The sequence below is a fragment of the Carassius gibelio genome, chromosome A17 (assembly GCF_023724105.1).
Source record: "Carassius gibelio isolate Cgi1373 ecotype wild population from Czech Republic chromosome A17, carGib1.2-hapl.c, whole genome shotgun sequence".
NCBI lineage: Eukaryota > Metazoa > Chordata > Actinopteri > Cypriniformes > Cyprinidae > Carassius > Carassius gibelio.
Window position 1 is genome coordinate 14,043,441 of NC_068387.1, and position 19,152 is coordinate 14,062,592.

The window sequence follows — 19,152 nt, forward strand, 5'->3', positions numbered from 1 at the left end:
AGACAGTAATGTTTTCTCTTGGTTCTTGGTTCTAAATAAATGCGATTTATAGTCCAGTGCGACTTATGTATGTTTTTTTCCTCATCATGACCTATTTTTGGACTGATGCGACTTATACTCATGTGCGACTTATAGTCCGGAAAATACGGTATGTTAAAATTGATGTTTACATTCCTCAAAGTATAATCAGTCAGTCAAACTAGCTAGCTAGCTATTTATTTATTTATATTTGATGTATATAGGTATGGATGAAAAGGATGATAAAATGGATGTTTACATTCTTCAGTAAATTCAATTGTAACCAAAATTGTAATTCATATGGTAAAGGAATTTCTAAAATGTCTTAATAATAATTAGGAATAAGTCTCCCTAGGTTGTGAAGAGTGAGGCACAACGTAAAAGTTCTTGTTCTTTCTCATTGTATATTTTAGTCTGTTTTGAGCTGATTAGGTGGTAAATAAAGGTCTGTTCACGGCGGATGATTAGAATTCATGACTACTTTTCCCGCTGCTGCTCTGTTTGTTTAACTAGGCTTATAAAGCGCACATTAAGCTGAGCTCTCCTGATTACAGGCGAAATTAGCATTACTGTTGAGGGAGAAAGAAAGAGAGAGAAAAGACAAAAGCACAAACCCAGCGAAACAGCGGTGCGGGTGAAATGGCAGGAGGATTGTGGGAGTAGAGCGGGCTCTGATTATCTGGCTGTTTCCGCTGCCCTCAGATTTGAGCTGTTGAGACGGAAAACCCAGCAGCCCCTGGCCTCCCGTCCCCCCGAAGATTTGAATCTGTGGTACAATGTTTACGCAGGAACCAAATTGTTTCATGAAGATAAAGGCCTTAGCAGGTGAGATTACTGAAATTAGCTTTAATGCAAACTTTGCTTGTGTGTACAAAACTGTTTTTGTGCACCGATGCCATCTTTTTAATGCTTTTCAAAGATACTTTGAGCAAATATTCCATAGAATTAAATTGTTCTCGGTTAATCTTTCTCTGGCACTCCTTGTGTGTACGCTGAAATAACTCCAACATAAAACCCCCAAATGTTTCTCATGTTTCCCCAAATGTATCACAGGTTCTGTCATTTAGATTCATGTCTGACTTCATTTAACTTTGAGCTTGACTTTAAGCAGCATATTTAAATACTTGACATTTGATGCAGTATTATCACAGCTTTTGTTAGTATTATACAGTCTCATTCGTATAAACACACTTTTCAGTGGATATATTTAGAATAGTTATCATAATCAAATGTATTTAAGTATTTTTCTTATTTTTTTAAATATATGAATACATTAAAAATATTTTTAAATACAGTTTCATACAGTATAAATTATTTAATATGTACATGTAATGGTATAAATAATTATATATTTCTATATTATAAGATTCTGTGATTATGGCTCCAAAAAATGTCCTTGTGCATAATGATTTGAAATGTGTTACAGGTACACATGGTACGAATACAAACTTCTGGTTCACAATGATGTTGGCCACGCTTCAGGGGAGGTTGCCACAGGGGTCACACTGGCTGGGCAACCCCTCACCCCCACCAGCATATCCGTCCAAGTTCTCAATCATACAGCGATCCTGGTCAACTGGTCCACCCCCAGTAAGAGGCTAGAATCTCTATATTAAACTCATCCTGACCCTTGACCGATAATACATTTCAGGAAAGAATCTTGAAAGAACTTGTTTCTGAGATTTGACCTTTAGTGCGTCCTGTTTCTCTCTCTTTATTTTATGTTCCCAGCTCTGCAAGATTTGCAGGGAAGTGTGGAGGACTACATCCTTATGGTTCTGTCCACCCAGCACAGGCCGACTCTTACACTTGACCCCGCTGTGACCTCTGTGGTCATCTCTGACCTGCAGCCCAGCACAGAGTACAAGGTCTCCTTGACTGTGTCCAATGGCGCTCACAACATCACCAGTCCTGAGGTCAGCTGCACTACTACAGATGGAGGTGAGTGTTTTCTACATAGATGTTTGATACACACATCTTTTTTGACTGCCAAGCCACAGGGCCCCAGATTTGTTGTTTAACCTAACTGTTTTGACTGAATCTTTAGCATAAAACAAAGTATTAAATGTATTTATTGTTAAGTGCATGTACTGATTGAACCGTTTATAATACTCTTGTTTGCCCTTTAAGTACGTGTAGGCAGTCAAAGTCTGTATTGAAGTGATTCAGTTGCAAAAATACATTTCTTGATATGTGAATGGAATCAAAATATATTCGCCACATTCTAGAACAAAAAGACCAGGTGGCGTCTAGACTCTTTTAATTTATATGTACAATCATGTTTTCTGCATCTACGCAAATAATGTAAAAGTTTGCAAAGCATCTTAGATTATATTTAGAAAAGTGGTTTAACTAAAATATGTTTACTAGACCACAACCATCTCTATATGTTTAACTGGATGAAATTTGGATTGAAGATATTGGCTAATTATGGTTTTCCTGTCAACACTTCAAATATTCCTGTGATTTCTGTCAGCCTGCCTCTCTCATATCATTCCAGAAGTCCCTGCTCTCAGAGATAAAAAACGGATGAGGAGAAGAACTGATTGATTTAATATTTTCCTTTACCAAAATTTTGATATCTTGACCTCTGTGCTATAATCAATAGTCATTAAGCTGTCCTCTTACACAGTTAATATACTGATGCAGTGATAGCACAGGAAACAGATGAAAGCTCAGCAAACCTCTTATGCATGCACACACACACACACACACACAGACCCACACTGCAGTGTTAGTTAAATTGTGCTTTACACACTAAAAACTAAACAACTGGTTTTCCATAACATACCTCAACTTCTATCTCTGTCTCTTATCAGTATAATTAAGAACATTAGAATAGCATTTGCTCCTAAATAAAGGTTATAAGTCATTTACCAAAGAGCTAGTAGTGGTAGCTTAATTATTGCACAACCTAAAGGTCAGCTTATTAAAAGCAGTTGAAGTTAAAAGATCACACTATGCTGCATGTTAGTGTATATGTTAAGAGCCCGCTAATTAAAAACTGGAATGGAGACGAGGTTGTCCATGCAAAGTCTTGCATTAATAATACAGCAGCAGAAATCCCATGGAAAGAGACGCTTCAGGAGAGCACTGATATCAGTCACATACCAGTATTTCTCATTGCTCTTTTGGTCAATGATGGGGAGCAACAAGCGGGCACTAAGTATTTTTTAATAGCTGTGTTCTAAACAGTCTAGCCTTTTCAAGTAATAAGTTACTTTTTCCAAATTTTTCAATGTAGCTGCTTAATAGTTGAGACAATAACCAAATGTGCTCTCAGCTCTCCTATGTCTCAAGTGGCATGTTGGGAAGTTGTTTAGCTCAGACAGTTCCTGAAAATGAACCCATTTGACAAATGATTGACTGATTCATTTGATTCATCTGCGTTATTGCACTTGATTTTACAGTTTTATTTGCTTTTTAAGAAATATTTAATACTAAATAGTGTTGTTCATTGCAATATTTTTGATATATTTTTTTATCCTGTATATTAGGGTGCTTTTAGTTTTATTTTATTTAGTTTAGTGTAACTGTATATATTCAAACTTTCTCTTTATTAAGGTACTTTTAGTTCTGCTCTTAAAAATTATATAAGAGATTTATTTTAGTTCATTAAGAGAAATGTTAGGGTCCATTCACACAGAACCCTTTATTTGTTCATGCATTCATTCATTCTTTTATTTTTATTTTATAATTTATTAACTTTTAATACATAAACTAGATGGACATTTGATCATTGCACTCACATCTTCTGTATTTTGCAGTATCTTAACCTTTTTTTAGGTTCTGCTTTTATTTAATTGCACATTCCTGAACTCAAATTTTATACACAAAAAGTGGTATGTATGAACCATTGTTTGACCATCCTTTTAAGTGACATATCACCCATTATTGCATGACCAAAGGTATTTAGGTTACTGTTAGTTGTTGCCAATACCAAAACATGTATCTGGCCCTCACAAACCTACAGTAAGATCTGCTGTAAAGGTCCAAGCACTTTAACATTGACTTCTCTTGTTGACCTTTGTGTGAACAGGATATTCCCTTCTGAAGGGAGACTCTTTGAGGCTTTGAGTAGGAAGAACAGCAGTTGTATTCTTTAGTGAGAGGGGAAGTGTCAGGACCCCTCCTCTGTATCGAATTCATTCCCCAGCCCGTCATGTCAGCCAATGGCTTGTTCAAAGCCGCTGCGGAGATATTTGATCTCTCAGCTGTCATTAGCACTACACTCATGTCTTTCAGCTCTCTTTCACAAACTAACTTCACTAGCCTCAGAAAAGAAAGCTTTATCAATCATTCCCTTTTTACATTCTTTCAGAAGAGCCTTACAAAGTTGTCACAATAGCTGTTTACTAGAGTCACATCAAGCTGAAAAATAGACTCTATGGTCTTCTTTTGTATCTCAGTGTGATTTGTCATGGGAAAAGAAGGGAGGGGGAAAATGAAAAAGCAGGCGAAAATGGTTCAAGCTGTAGAGAGTATCCCCCAGACTGGCCCAGTTAACCCCCTCTGCCCCCGGTGCAGCACTCCAATCCCTGCGCGCTTCTCCAGGACTGATTCAATTTGCCCACAAACCATCTGCGGGAACCCCCGAAAGCAAGAGGGAAAGTGAAAGAGTCACACTCAGCCTTTTCTCATTCTGCCAGCCCTTCCTGAAGTAATGCTGTCAGCATTCCCTGATGTACATATAAAATTACATTATTTATACACATTATTTATACACACGTTTACTGCTGCTTTATTATTGGTTATTATTTGAATTAGACAACTGAGGGACAGTTATATATAATTATACATATACATATATACTGTGTGACCCTGGACCACAAAACTTCTTATGTCTTCAAAAAAAAAAAAAAACACTTCACAAAGTCTTATGTCGCTGGGGTATATTTTAAGAAATAGCCAAAAAAATATTGTATAGGTCGAAATTATAGTTTTTTTTTATGCCAAAAATCCTTAGAATACTAAGTAAAGATCATGTTCCATGAAGATTTTTTTTTTACATTTCCTACCGTCAAAGGCGAATTTCTCTTATAATTTATACAGCATCAAAATTGTATGATTTCTATATGAATAGTTTACTTATACTGTCACTTCTCTCAATAATTTAAGCTAGGATAGGAGAATATTTAAAAAAAAAATAAAAAAATAGACAGATCAACTTTAAGAAAATACCTGTTCTTTTTTGTTTATCCCTTTCTTTCTGTTTCTCTTTCGTGCTCTTTTTCTAAGGCAGAAATAAATGTGCTGCCCAAAGCCTTTTCAGAGTAGAATATGCTTTGTGTTTATGCTACTGCTGGCATGATCTTGGTCTGGGGAAAAAAAGAGAAAAAAGAATGAAAAACTGCTTTTTCTCCAGGCATTTTTTCTGTAGATGTTGTTGTATTCTTTGTAGAGACTACTGCAGACTTGAGGACCTCAAGCCTTTCCTGAGCTTCATCTTGGGCAGAGGTTAAAGAGACAAATCTTGAGGATTGAGCTCTTCAAGAGCGCTGCGGTTGTGACCCTATGTTTTCATGTGGGCCCCAGTCCATCTTTCTGAGTGATTTAGTGTGGCTTTCTCTCTGTATTGCAGAACCTGAAGGAGTCTTTCCTCCAGAGGTGGTGGTCCTAAACAGCACAGCAGTGAGGGTGCTATGGACGGCTCCTCTTGTTCCAAATGGTGTGGTCACAAAGTACTCCATCTATCTTGATGGCCATCTCTATGAGTCCACTAGCAATGCAACTGGATCACTGGAAGTGGGAGGACTCTTGCCATTCACTGTGCACAGTATTCAGGTCTGGCCTTCTATCAAAACACACAAATACATCGTTTTATTTAGCACATATTAAAAGTTCAAAAGTCTGAGACCACATTGAAAATCTAGGATCTAAAGGTTTTGGATTTAACATGGGTAAGTATATAAAAGTGATTCCGTGAAATAAACAAGGATTTGACATCCTAAACGGATCATTATGTTTCTGTAATAATGCACAAATCATTTTACTTATTTTTTGTGCTGATATCAAAAAATTTTTTTTGTAAAAAAACAACATAAAAAAAAAAAAACATTCGTAAAATGGTTTCAGATTTTGGACCTCACTTTGTTTTGGATTTAACCTGTGCAGTGGGTCTGCTGTTCTGTGTTTAGTTGGAGGTGTGTACCGTGTATGCGTGTGTGGAGAGTAACAGCACTCAGGTGACCACTGTGGAGGACACACCGACTGAAATCGCCAAACCTCAGATTCAGCTGCTTAGCTCTAGGTGAGTCAGTAGTCGATTTATTCATTTAATTAATTAAATATATACAGGGGGTGGGGAACTAAACCATTTATATAGTATATTTACAAAATGAATAAAGTTTGGCCCAAATCACCGGCAAAAGTAATGACTGTTGGGAAAAATAGCAAGAAGAAGAAGCAAGAAAAATTTGTCAAAGTTTGCCTTTTTAAGAAGAATCGCTTTATGTATGCCTCAATTGTAAGTCGCTTTGGATAAAAGCATCTGCAAAATGACTAAATGTAAATGCAGTGTGTCGGCTGCAAAGATGGAGTGGACTCGCCATCTCCACTGTACAGTGGCTGCACATTTAGAGAGAAATGAGCCTTTCATACAGATAACATAGAGTATTTTTTTTTTTATTTGAATTGGTTCATTTTAATGTTGACATTTCAAACTTTCTTTAGATATATATTTCTCATCTCATTATAAAATAATTGAAGGAACATTTGGCATCCCTAATTGTTCCTTCGATTATTTTATAAAATCATTATGAATAATTTCAAAACATATTTTTTCCTATATATATATATCTCCTATATATCTACAGTTTTTCACTGGGAAATAAAGTGGGATATATAGTTTTCATATGTTTTACTGTTGTCTACTGTCTGTTGAACTTTTGCTAACTGGAGATTAGTGAACATTTGATGACTTCAGCAGCTTGAAATCACAATATAAGACAACCTTACACATACTACAGTGTAACACAGTGTAAGCACTTGACGGCACTAGGGCTCTGTGTGCCATAATAAACCATAATTCACACATTTCCTGCCGTGTTGTCTCCCACCCTCATGTCATATGACCAGTGTGCTGTACTCACTCCCCGTAGAATACTAACTACTGATCGATTGGCCCGACATGGCTGGCCGTGGCCTACACATGCCCCAAACAGTTCATTTATTTGCCACGCTAGATTTGCTCGAGTGGAGTTTAATCAATAGCTAATTCATTAATTCTGTCTCTGGTGCTATATGTGGGGGCTTGGGACAGGAATTGGCGGCTGGATTAAGCTTTGATTGAAATATGACAAGTGCTGCAACCGATGGCTAACCCACTGCTGCAGCCCAATATGAATTCCAGTTATTTCTCTCCATGAGGGATTAACTGTGGACAGCAGTGGCACCCTTTTTAATATAATACTTACGCATTTGTTAAAGGGAAAGCTGCTTCCTCATCCCTGACCCATCAAGAAAAAAAGTAATCATGATTTTTTTTTTTTTTTTGAAGCCCACAATAATCTCCAAACTATTTTCTGTCTGTACTTTAAAAGAGGAAGCCTTGTTGTATTTCATGAATTCCTAATCAGACACTAAGGTCTGTCAGCTTTAAGTCGTCAGAGGCTTTCACTATCAATTAGCTTCCTCATCAGGGAGGCGGCAGAGGACAGGAGAGAGATCCATGCAAACCGTAATTATGTCATTCTCTACACCGTGCGTGTGTGACAGGAGATTTGCACAACATAAAAGTGATGAGCAAAAAGCAAAGGAAGCCACATCACAGAGCGGTATGGATATTATCATGTGTGGAGAGGAGATGAAAAAGATGATGAAAACAAAAGCACATTTCCATAAGGTTATGGCAACAGTTAAGAAAGAAATAAGGCTTGTTTAATGTCTTTTTGGAATTTCCTTCCTGTTTGCAATGTGCAGTGTGCCGCCAGAAGCAAATGTTTTTTTGTGGTCCAAAACCTGGTCCTTCCCTGTCTGCTTCTGCTTTAGATACCAAACTGCACCACCCAATGTGATTTTTTTGTTTTGGATTTACTTGCTTGCTTGTTTCTTATTTACTCATTTATTAAATAATGCTAATAAAACAGCAGGATTCCTAGTATTTGTCATTTAAAACTTCATAATCATACCTTAAAATACAAGATAATATGTGATTAGTAAATAAATGTGTTGCTATTACTAAATATTACAAAATGTGAAACAGTAAAATTCTTGTAATGCAACTTAATATTTTATTGACACAATAAAGGTCTCAATATTTTATCCAATATCTCAAAGTAAGCAGTAGTGAACAAAGATTGTTCCTTTCTGTGGAAAGCCAGCTCTGCCGCATGATGAGTGGAGAGGAAAATCAATACAAGAACTACATCAGAAAAAGAAAAGATGACACATATCATAACTCATACTGAACAGCACATCTATTTGGCTCTAGTATATCAAGTTGTAGAAAGCGTTATATAACGAGGCAATTATCACCATTTTTCTATTATATTACATGCTTTCTCCTTGACAGTGACGGAACAAAACAGAGTATGAACTAAAACCAGACTGACAGTCTAGTGACAAGCAGTATTTGTGAAGGTGTAATATCTGTGCTGTGTCTGTATTCTGTATGTTTTAGATCAGTTAAACTAGAATGGACATCACCTGGTAAGCCCAATGGCATTCTGGGAGGATATGACGTGTGGCGGAGGACTCTGCAGCGGTGCGAGGAGCTGCAGACCCAGCAGGTGTTTGCTCCTCAGGCTCACTGCTCGTACCTGGAGTGCCTTGCAGAACAAGACTTCTGCGGCAAGACCTGTTATAAGCCTGAGACACAGGTAACTACTCACTAACCTCAATTAAACTGTTATACTTGGATCATTAGTTTTTATAGTAGAGTATTCCATGAAGAAACAGTGATGAATCAGTTGGAGTGGCTGGTACTTATATATGAAGCACAGTCCCTGTGATTGTTTTCAGTTAAAAGATTATCTTGTCTTTTGCAGTTGCTGCCATCCTGGTGTTATTGAAACACAGCCAACTTGGCAAGCAAACACAGGCCATACGTCTCCACCAGCTTAAATCGGACAGTAATACACTAGAGACAAGCACAAAAAAAGAGCACAACTCCGATAAGGACAAGAGCTCTCGAAGCTGTAAAGCAGTATAATAGAAAAATGAGTTTCACAGAGGCAACATGACACACTATTGTGATAATGTGTTAATGGAGCTTGTCTTGAATTCAGCATTGTCCACAGTTTAACACCTTGTGAAAGGGGTTTTTGTTTGATTCTTTATTAGTACTAAGTTAAAATATCAGCTATAATTAAAGATGTACATTTAATGTGTTATTTTAATTATAAAAAAGGTAGAAAAGTTAACAGATTTAAACATTCTGCAATAGGTCATTTTCCTATTGCCTGGGCAATTTAAGCTGGTCCAGTGGTTCTGAACACTTTTTAATTGAAGGCCCCTCATTGTCCAACACTATATCCCAATACTCTAATCAAAATGTTAAATCAACCTATATAATATATTAAATTAAACATTTAAAGTCAGCATGAATTGAAAATTCACACTATATATGTCCTAATGCATGTTTATTGGACTTCATCAATGCATCACTTATATCTGGTGATGTATTCCAGACTTTTCCAATCATTTAATCCCTGCCCCCTTCTTACAGTGTACTGCAAGCTTTCATTAATATCTGCATCCATCCAATAAACAACCGATGGATTTCTTTTTTTACTTCGATACCTTGTCAGAAGCCTTTAACTCTGTCAGAAGTTGTCTTTTAAGGACAATTACATACTTTATGTGCAAGCTTTCATTTTGCACTGCCTATACATGTAGTGGTTGTAATTCTCAGGAGTTTGATGAACCAGGTTCAAGTAGGTTTAAAAGTTAAGACCTCTCTCAAAGGCACATCAGAGAAGGTATTTACTCTATGCCATTTTTCTACTGGAAGCTGGGCCAGAAGGTAAGGACAATGTCAGTTGCTCAGGGCATTACAGATTTTTCAGACTCCACAAGAGTATCATTTCAGCGCTATAGAGAATCTATCCTGCCCTGATTTCTCGCCAAAGAAGGCAGCGGAGTCTGGCTAAATATAGCCCGCTGCTGTGGAGCGAAAAGATGGGCTGGATTTCTACCTGCGCTCACATGTGCCTCTGTGGGCCCTCAGAGCTGAGGCATTGCCAACTCTTAAATTCCTAATGGTCTTGAAGAGCAATCCATTGTATGGACAATGTATTTAAATTGCATTTATTTTTATACGTGTTTTATTGTTGCAGGTATGCTGTGCAGGGACTGTTCACAGCCTAAATCAGTCTCATCAGTGTTGTGAAGAGCGTTATGTTCCAGCTTTAGAGGATTCTGGGAGTTTGTGTTGTGGAGGTCAGTTTTTCCAGCCTATGCCTCAACACCAGTGCTGTGGAGGATATTACATACTAGTTCCACCAGGTATGCACTGCATTCAGCATTAACACAGCCAAAGGTGAATTCAAGTTAGGCTGAATAAAAATATCAATCTCAGTATTTCTTCTTAATTTTTTTAACATTCTTTTGTTTTATATCACATAGTGTAGTTGATTGTTCTATATGTGTTTTGCAGGAGAGGTCTGTTGTCCGGACTCTGTGGAACGGCGTGTATCTGTTGGTCTTGGGGACTCATGCTGTGGTGGGAGTCCCTTCATGTCTGGAGCTGGTCAGATCTGCTGTGGGGGGCGTCTTTATGATGGCTTTAACTCCCAGTGCTGTGGAGGACAGTTAGTCCCAAGAGAGACGGTGTGCTGTGGGGATGATCACCAGGGGACGCCCCATAAACATGTATCAGGTCAGCTTGGAGAAACATGCTTGTCGAACAGTGTTTTTGTTTTTTTAGTCACAACTGCAGTTTATTTTAGATTACCGTTAAAGTTTGGGGTCAGTAAAGTCTCTTATGCTCACCAAGGCTGCATTTATTTAATCAAAAACACAATAAAACCATAATATTGAACTATTTAAAAAGAACTATTATTACAGTATGAAACAACTGTTTTGTATTTTAATATATTTTAAAATGTTTTTGTTTTTTTTTTATCCTGTGATACAAAGCTGAATTTTCAGAAGCCATTTCTCCAGTGTTCATTGTCACATGATCCTTCAAAAATCATTCTAAAAGGCTCATTTTTGCTGCTCAAGAAACATTTCTTGTTATTATTACATTTAGTTCAGGGTTCATTGATTAACAGATTGATTGCAATCCATTTATCCCAGCGGCTTGTCAGAGAGCAGAATTATACTGTTAGGGCAGCCTTAAAATCTTCTCCTTCTGAAAAACCAAAAGTGTGGCACTAACTTTAAATGGGCCAAAGCATGTATGGCCACGTCATTGTGGCTAAGTTTAGCCCTCACTCCTTAGTGACTTTCTAATGACACAGTGTGGTGGGTGTCAGAGGAGCTGAACCCTCTTAGGGTCACCAAGGCTCCCCTGCAGTGCCCTGCTAAAGTGGGCACCTGGGCACAGATGGGCTGGATGGGCACTGGCCCTGGTGTCAGCCATCTTTGTCAGGCTGGATGATGGAGCTGAGTCTATCTGAGCAATAACCAGAGCAGTGCCAAGCCCACAGCAGGCTCCCAGGATGCAACAGAACTAATGGCCACCATGAGGTCAGTGGCACCAGTGGATTTATCAAACAAACACACTTTCTAAGTCGTTCGGTGGCTTCGCTAGCATCCTGGGATTGGGTCCAGTAATCATTTTCAAGCTTTGGTTAATCACCCTGCCCTTGATATACAGTTTTTCAAAGCTGTCCCCCTTTTCTAGGGAACTGTATCACTTCATTCGTTACACTACATACCTGGAGTTATTTCAGAAGCTAGAAAAAACATTTTCCTCTAGATTAAAACAAGCCGCGCCACACTGCTCGCTCACATTACCTCACTTGATTTTCTCTTCCTTTGGTTCATCTTACTGAAATAAGGCAGATGAAGAAGTCATCGCTCATTAAAGAGTGGATCCTGGGGAGAGCATATGTTATGATGGATCGTACCGTTAGGATAACTAAAGGCCATTTTCCTGGTAGCCACACGGCTGGTGTGCAGAGCTGGGGGCTCACGCCACAAGCTCCTCACTGGCTCCTCACTCTGTCAGCCTGCTCTATTATTGAATGAGCTACTTAACCTTGATAAAGACGCCCCGACTCCCTCAAGGTTCTGTCTCCTTTAGCGGCCGTGAGTGTCTCTGCAAATATAAACTAATGGACAGATAACGCAGCATATGCCATGAGCTGCCATCCTCTTCTATTGGCTAAGGAGGATGTAATGTGAGTAAAAGCTGAAATGTGCTGTAGATTTTGGGGAAAGCCTAATTAGGTTGGGGGGCTTAATTAGGTTTATTAGGAATCTGGCTGCTTATTTTTTTCTTTTTTAATGGTGATCATAAATCAAATGTGAGACCAAGTCTTGGAAATGGAATTTTACCAACTATGTTGCTAGTTAAACTATTGTTTACCATGAATTGAAGTGTCTAACTCCCCTAAATCACTGTAACGCATGACCTCTGTTCTCTAACTGCTTGTATAAAATCCCAACAACAGCAAAATACTTTTTTTGTTTTGAGATTATTGTTTTCTAAAAGGAATCTATACTTTTATTCAGCAAGGACACATTAAATTAGTTAAAAGTATAAGTGCAGGCATATTATATATAATATCACAAAAACTATATATAACAAAAAATTTCAATTTCAAATAAAGGCTATTCTTTTTAACTTTTAACTTATTCTTTTTTTCTATTAATGAAAGAGTACAAAAAAAAATCACAGATTTTCCACAGAAATTATACTGTTCAACTGTTTCTTGAGTACTAAATCAGTATATCAGAATGATTTCTGAAGGATCATGTGACGCGGAGTAATGCAATATATATTTAGGCCTGTCTCAAGAGTGAGTTGTCAGAGAGAAATTTGTCTGTTTTTCTATTTGTGTTTCTGAACTCTGTTGTTTAGAAATGCCGTGACATTGTGTTTAAGCTGCGCGTGATTCTCCAGATTGTGGAAATAGAATCACAGGCGGTTTTCTGAGGATGTCCCACTGAGATCCAGCTGATGGCCGATGGAAATGTGATTACTGGGTCCCCAAAGTGCGATCTGTCACACATTACACTCTAGCCTGTCAGGACTCGCAGCGCTCCGGCACAGCGGAGATGGAATTGTTAGAGACAGCCATCAGCTGTTTGAAAAGCTGCCTGTGAAAAAAAAAAAAAACAATCCCTTAACCAGTCTCAAAAGAAATGCTATTAGTCAAATTACAAAAGAAAATTAACAATGTCACCTTTTGGGCTCGGTGTGTAAATCACTAAAGGAAAAAAAACACTCGATCAATAAATCAATTAAAACAGCATTATGTGCCATACAAGGTCTATAGTATTTAGCTTTTTGATGTATGATTACAGAGGTTTTTTTTAAACCAAATTTTATAGTATAATTGCCATTGTTTACATTCAAAATAAATATTATTGTATCACAGTATATTGTGATAAATAATGTATTATAATAAAATATTAGATATCATAAATATTATTTGTTACTGGTATATTACATTCTGCATGAATTTTTTATTAAATATTTTTCTGATCATTTAGATATTGTATGTTTCATGAAATAACTATTTATTTTAAAATTTTTAATATATGAAAAATTGTAGAGCAATAATTGAAGCAATGAAATTTTATCAAACTTTCTAACAGTGTTCCTACTCTCTTGACACAGGCTTAGAAAACATCATAACCAAATAGAACACATTACAATCATTCATTTTTATCAATGCTGCTTAATTGTAACCCAAATTATACGCAAGATTTCACACAGTTCCAGAAACAAAGACATCTGTTTGAAGGTGAACTGTGAAACATTTCATCATCCACCATGACAAGTTACGAAAGCCTTTAAACTGTCGAAATCCAATCCAGTTCCATTTGAGACACGAGAAACAGTTTAGACAATAGCCTTGAGTAATGCAGGGTATTTCTGTGAATGTCCCGCCGTCCTGTTTAAAGTTTAGATTTGGATTACAGGGTTTTCTGCATCTGGAGGCTTGGTGTCATACGGAGAGCTCTTTTAATACCTGCTTATGTACAGAGCTTTGCTTAAAAGCACAGTGTCTGTATCACAGTCAAGGTTATATCTGAATATTTTACGCCATTTAAGTGTTAAAAGCTTTGGAGCTGTGTATGTGTGTGAGAAAGACAAGGATCATAAGAGTGGGTGTGGAAATGGCTGTGATGATATCAAAATGTGCAATTATTAAATATGTTCCCAAGGACATGAGCGATTGCGAGTGGAAATGATCCCGGTGGCTGAATGCATCAGTGTCTGTGTTGTATTTGTTACTGCTTCATCATGGCTCATATGTCCACATATGGTTCTGCCAAAACTGTCTTGCAAATGACAAGACGTGAATGCCAAAAAGGGAATCATTCTGAGCACACATGTCTGGATGTTTTTTGCTGAGATGGATTGGAGATTTTATTTCAGCAGTTATGATGATAGCTTTTCTTACTTTAATTATGCCTAATAATATCAGCTAATATCATTGAGCAATTAAAGCATTCTGCATGGCACAACTACTAAACAGTAGTTGAAAAAAGTAGTGTTTTTTTTTTTTTTTGGTTTAGGAATAGTGGCGTCAGACCACTGATGGTGACGGTTCTGACAGTCATGATCATTAATTGTTAATGTTAAATGTTTTTCAAATATTCATTTGGATGGATGGATAGAAATTAAAATTAAACACGTTAATATATAGAACCTTGTAAATTGAGTTGTGGCTGTTTTTTTTTTTTTTTGTTTGTTTGTTTGTTTTTTGCATTTAAAAAAATAACTCAAGATGCAGGGCAGTGGAATGAAAAACACAAGGTCTAGAGACTTGTTTTTTTAAAAGTTGAACTTTTAAACTAAGCATCTAGTGTACAGAACACTAATTTAAAAAAATCTTGCACATGGTCAAATACATCCAAATAAAAAAAGAAAAAAATGGATAGGCAGTGCAGTGGAATGCAAATACACATTCTATAGCAACCAAGTAATATTCAAAAGTACCATTTGTTGCATTTCTGTCATATGCATTAAAAGTTTTATGTTCAAACTTAAATCTCTACCTTTTGTTCCTCCTTTCAGATACCCCAAAGAGCAGTGAAAATATTACTGCTGCCCAAGCAATTTTTGTCACATGCAACCACAGCCAGTGGATGAAATGAAGAAAGTCAGTTCAATGTGCTGTCCTTTCACCTCTCCCTCAGGAATGCTTGGAATAAATAAATGAATAAAACAGCCAGGGAACAATGTTTTTTAAACTGACTGTTTGATACTGTTTTTTTTTTCTCCAGTGGATAAAGTATATTTTATTTGACCAGAATAAATACAAACTGTAGCATGTAGCATGCAACTGACAAATTAATTAAAAATGCTTTCAAATGATCATTTAAAAACAAACAAATTTAATAAAGCAAAAAAGCACATTTTCTTTGAAAAAAATTGTAATGTTCATTATGTAAAGCTAGAGCATGAAGTTAATTTCCTCTGAGTATGACTTTGAATGTGCTCAGCCATTATTGTTTTTTTCAAAGGGCTTTTGTTTGTTCAAAGTTTTAGTTTTACTATCCAAAGGCTTGTGCAAGCTACAGCACACATTTTTATCAGTTGCTCATTGCATGCTAAATATTTACTTGTCATTAAGTGAATGAACCTTAATTCACACACCCTAAGCACCTTATGCTCGTCTGCGTTCACTCGCACTCTAATGAATGTATGCAAATCCATCATAAATCTGAAGATTAGCTAAATCATTTTGCGGTGCTTGAAAAAACAAAGCATGAGCTAAAAGGGGGCTCATGTTTTTGTGCCGTGCCTACACTAGATTTACAGGGGCAGTGGCTTTCCCTCATGTTCCTATTCATAGCGGAACAAAGGTGGAGATGAAGGAAAATGAATTGTTTTGGCTGACAGGCCAAGGTCAAGTGCGGGAAACAAAATAGAAGGACAAGAGGTCAGGGAGTCAAAGTTCACCGGTCTTTAAATGAAATATCATGAAAAATGCAGCAGGGCAGGGATGGGATGGCAGAGCTATTTTGGAAAATTTGTTGAGCTGTTTATTTGCAAGTCATTGGAGCAGTAGTAATGCACCCTGGGAATTGCCACCAAACGCAGCGCTGCAACATCTGCTGTCCCTAAGTGAGTTAGAGCACGTCAGACATCTTTATGTCACTGCAGAGCTGTGATGGATGCGGCCTCTAGAAAATGTTACATAAAAATCTGCTGCACCATTTTGGCTGTTAAGTGAAATTACTATTTAAATTAATGGCGCTGTCACAGTTTATCTGTGCAAAGAATGAACGCTGATTAGAGTATTAAACAATTAGCAATTTATCATACTGGGGGTTGATGGTAATTAAAGGGGGGGTGAAATGCTCGTTTTCACTCAATATCCTGTTCATCTTGAGTAGAGTAGTACTGCATCCTTTATAACTCCAAAAAGTCTTTAGTTTTATTATATTCATAAGAGAAAGATAGTCTGTACCGATTTTTCCCGGAAAAACACGACAGGCTGGAGGCGTGACGTGTGGGCGGAGCTAAAGAATCATGAGAGCCAGTAGGCTTTTGTGTTGAGAGCGTTTGGAAGCTGTGACACAGATCCAGAGGCTGAAATTTAACAAGAGCAGCATCAGCAAACGACGTCTCTATGTGGTATGTACTAAAACTGCATATATTTGCTTAGCGGTTTTGGAAAATGGCTAAGTTCCACTTTATGTTGTCTTTTTTTTTTTTAAGCTGTACATGTGGAAAGTGCAGTTTGATGACAACATCGCATGTTGTTTACTTGATGAGCTTACGCGCCGATAGCTAAGTTAACAACACAGAGATATTTGAAGCAGTTTTACTCACCGCCTGCGGTTCCAACACACGATCGTGACCCTTTTTCGTTGCGACTGTATTATGCTTAAGAAATAAACGATGTGCAAACCCGGCGTCAAACTGGACCTTGTTTGTAAAACAAGCATCTTCTAAATGCAGGGAACAAACAAAAACACTTGCACAACTCCGTTTATGCTCTGTAAAAATAAACTCCATCCACTGGTCCCTTAATGCTGTTTCTCTTTTGGTAATCTGTGCAGGGTTGTCTTGCCCTGGCAACCAAAAACACACTTCTGTGACATTTCGCGACGCTCTCGCTCTGATCAGTGAATGTCTGTTGTGCTCTCAGTCAGTGCTCTGCTATACAGGAGCACGCGCTCTTCCGGCAGAAGTGTCCTTAGGACCCATATAAGGAAATTCCGCTCCATCTAACGTCACACAGAGCCATACTCGAAAAAAACTTTACGAAACTTGTGACAAACCGTACAAACGTACAAATTAATTTTTGAAACTTTGTCCATGTTTAGCATGGGAATCCAACTCTTTAACAGTGTAAAAAACTCAGTATGCATGAAATAGCATTTCACCCCCCCTTTAAAGTAGTGATGGTTTACCCAAGGAAATAAACCAGGAGTCACTTCCTCTTAGAAGAATATTAAACAGCTTTTCAGAAAATATCTATACTTTCTTCTCTCTGTCACGATCTCTAATGCTATGGTGTGTTCGAACAGTTTCATTTTCTTGGTCCTATTACAGTTCCTGGCACATGCCTGAAAATACAGTTTTATATCTTGCATATTAATGCAAACCTTTCTCAAAATGTATATTACTTAATATGTATTCTAAGTAATCTGACCGTCAATGTGTGCTAGCGTTCAAAAATATGGGGTCAGTAAGTCTCTTCTGCTCACAAAGGCTGCATTATTTTTAATAAAAAAAATGGAGTAAAAATAGTTATATTGTGAAATATTATTACAATTAAAAATATTGTATTTTAAGGTATTTTAAAATGTAATTAATTCCTTTAATGGCAAAGCAGATTTTTCAAGAAAGATTTTTTATTATAATCAATATTGAAAGCTGATTAATATTCTTGTGGAAACTTTTTATTTTGGGGGATTCTTGGATGAACAGAATATTACAAAAGATTTATATTTAAATAAATGCTGTCCGTTTGGACTTTTTGTGCATCCAAGAATCCACATAACACATAACAGTATAGTAAAATTATTTGCTTAAAAAAACAGAAATCCGTTCGGGCCCCAAATTTTTGAATGGTGGTGTAATGCACATATTTTATTCCCGCTCAAACCCCTGTATTTGCAAGGCTGGTGTGTGTATGTTGTGTCAGGCCTCATAGAATGCTGTGATGCTTTTAGGGGTAATAGGAGAGAATGCAGATATGGGTGCTGAGTGCTGATGGAGGAGACAGTGGCAAAAATCGCCAGGTGAAGCTGATTCCTCATGCAGCATGGCTGTCTGCAACTTTTACATGTCAGCTGTGCATACAGCTCCCATGAACTGTTATGGCCACATGTTGCATAAAAAAAAATGTGCTGACTACAGTCATGTTTATATGTCAAAGATGTTTCACATGCATTATTCGTTATTAGATTCCCTGTGGCAACAGTGCTGAAGTGAAGTACCAGGATGAAGTCTGAATAAATTCTAAGTGCCATTCAAACATTGTTCTAAACTGCAATTCATAACTTTACATCACTACTATAACGGATTTTGATGATTAGGGTTCTCTTCCTTCTTAAAAAGCAGTTTATGTCAACATTTTTCATGTGTATGAATTTGTCGTACATAGGATTCATCTGCTGTGGAGAGCACTACATCAACACATCTACTTCCTGGTGCTGCACGGGTCCCGGCGGAGAGTCTAAAGTCCATGTGGTGGAGAACAGGATGGCGTCGCTGAAGTGCTGCTGGTCAGAGGTGATTGATCAGGAGGAAGAGTGTTGTAATGGAGTGGGCTTCAATCCGCTCACATCTGTGTGTGCTGACAGAGCCCCGGCCAGCATCCTCATCCCGGTAATTAACCCTTTCACTCAGAGCGACATATTCACTGTATGCTCGTTCAGCAATAGCTCTTTAGAAGGAAGACATAGTGGAGACTGTTATGTAGTGTCACGCCAGTTTCTCAGATTATGGCATTGTTTTAGCCATAATTTGCCTAAACAGATTATGGAGAGATTAGTACAGTGTAGCTAGACTTTTGATAAAATGTCTGGTCCACATTTTAGCTAAGAACT

General features: G+C 37.5%; 1 protein-coding gene across 1 annotated transcript in view; it reads left to right on the forward strand.

The window, feature by feature from the left end:
- ush2a (Usher syndrome 2A (autosomal recessive, mild)) overlaps positions 1 to 19,152 on the forward strand; it is a 194,376-nt gene that overhangs the window by 126,120 nt on the left and 49,104 nt on the right. Inside the window, exons 42-50 of the mRNA XM_052530541.1 lie at positions 721 to 843; positions 1,445 to 1,608; positions 1,750 to 1,959; positions 5,600 to 5,802; positions 6,156 to 6,268; positions 8,639 to 8,837; positions 10,296 to 10,464; positions 10,616 to 10,837; positions 18,708 to 18,931. Of these exons, the coding sequence (XP_052386501.1) occupies positions 721 to 843; positions 1,445 to 1,608; positions 1,750 to 1,959; positions 5,600 to 5,802; positions 6,156 to 6,268; positions 8,639 to 8,837; positions 10,296 to 10,464; positions 10,616 to 10,837; positions 18,708 to 18,931 (1,627 nt within the window). The remainder of the gene's footprint in view (positions 1 to 720; positions 844 to 1,444; positions 1,609 to 1,749; positions 1,960 to 5,599; positions 5,803 to 6,155; positions 6,269 to 8,638; positions 8,838 to 10,295; positions 10,465 to 10,615; positions 10,838 to 18,707; positions 18,932 to 19,152) is intronic.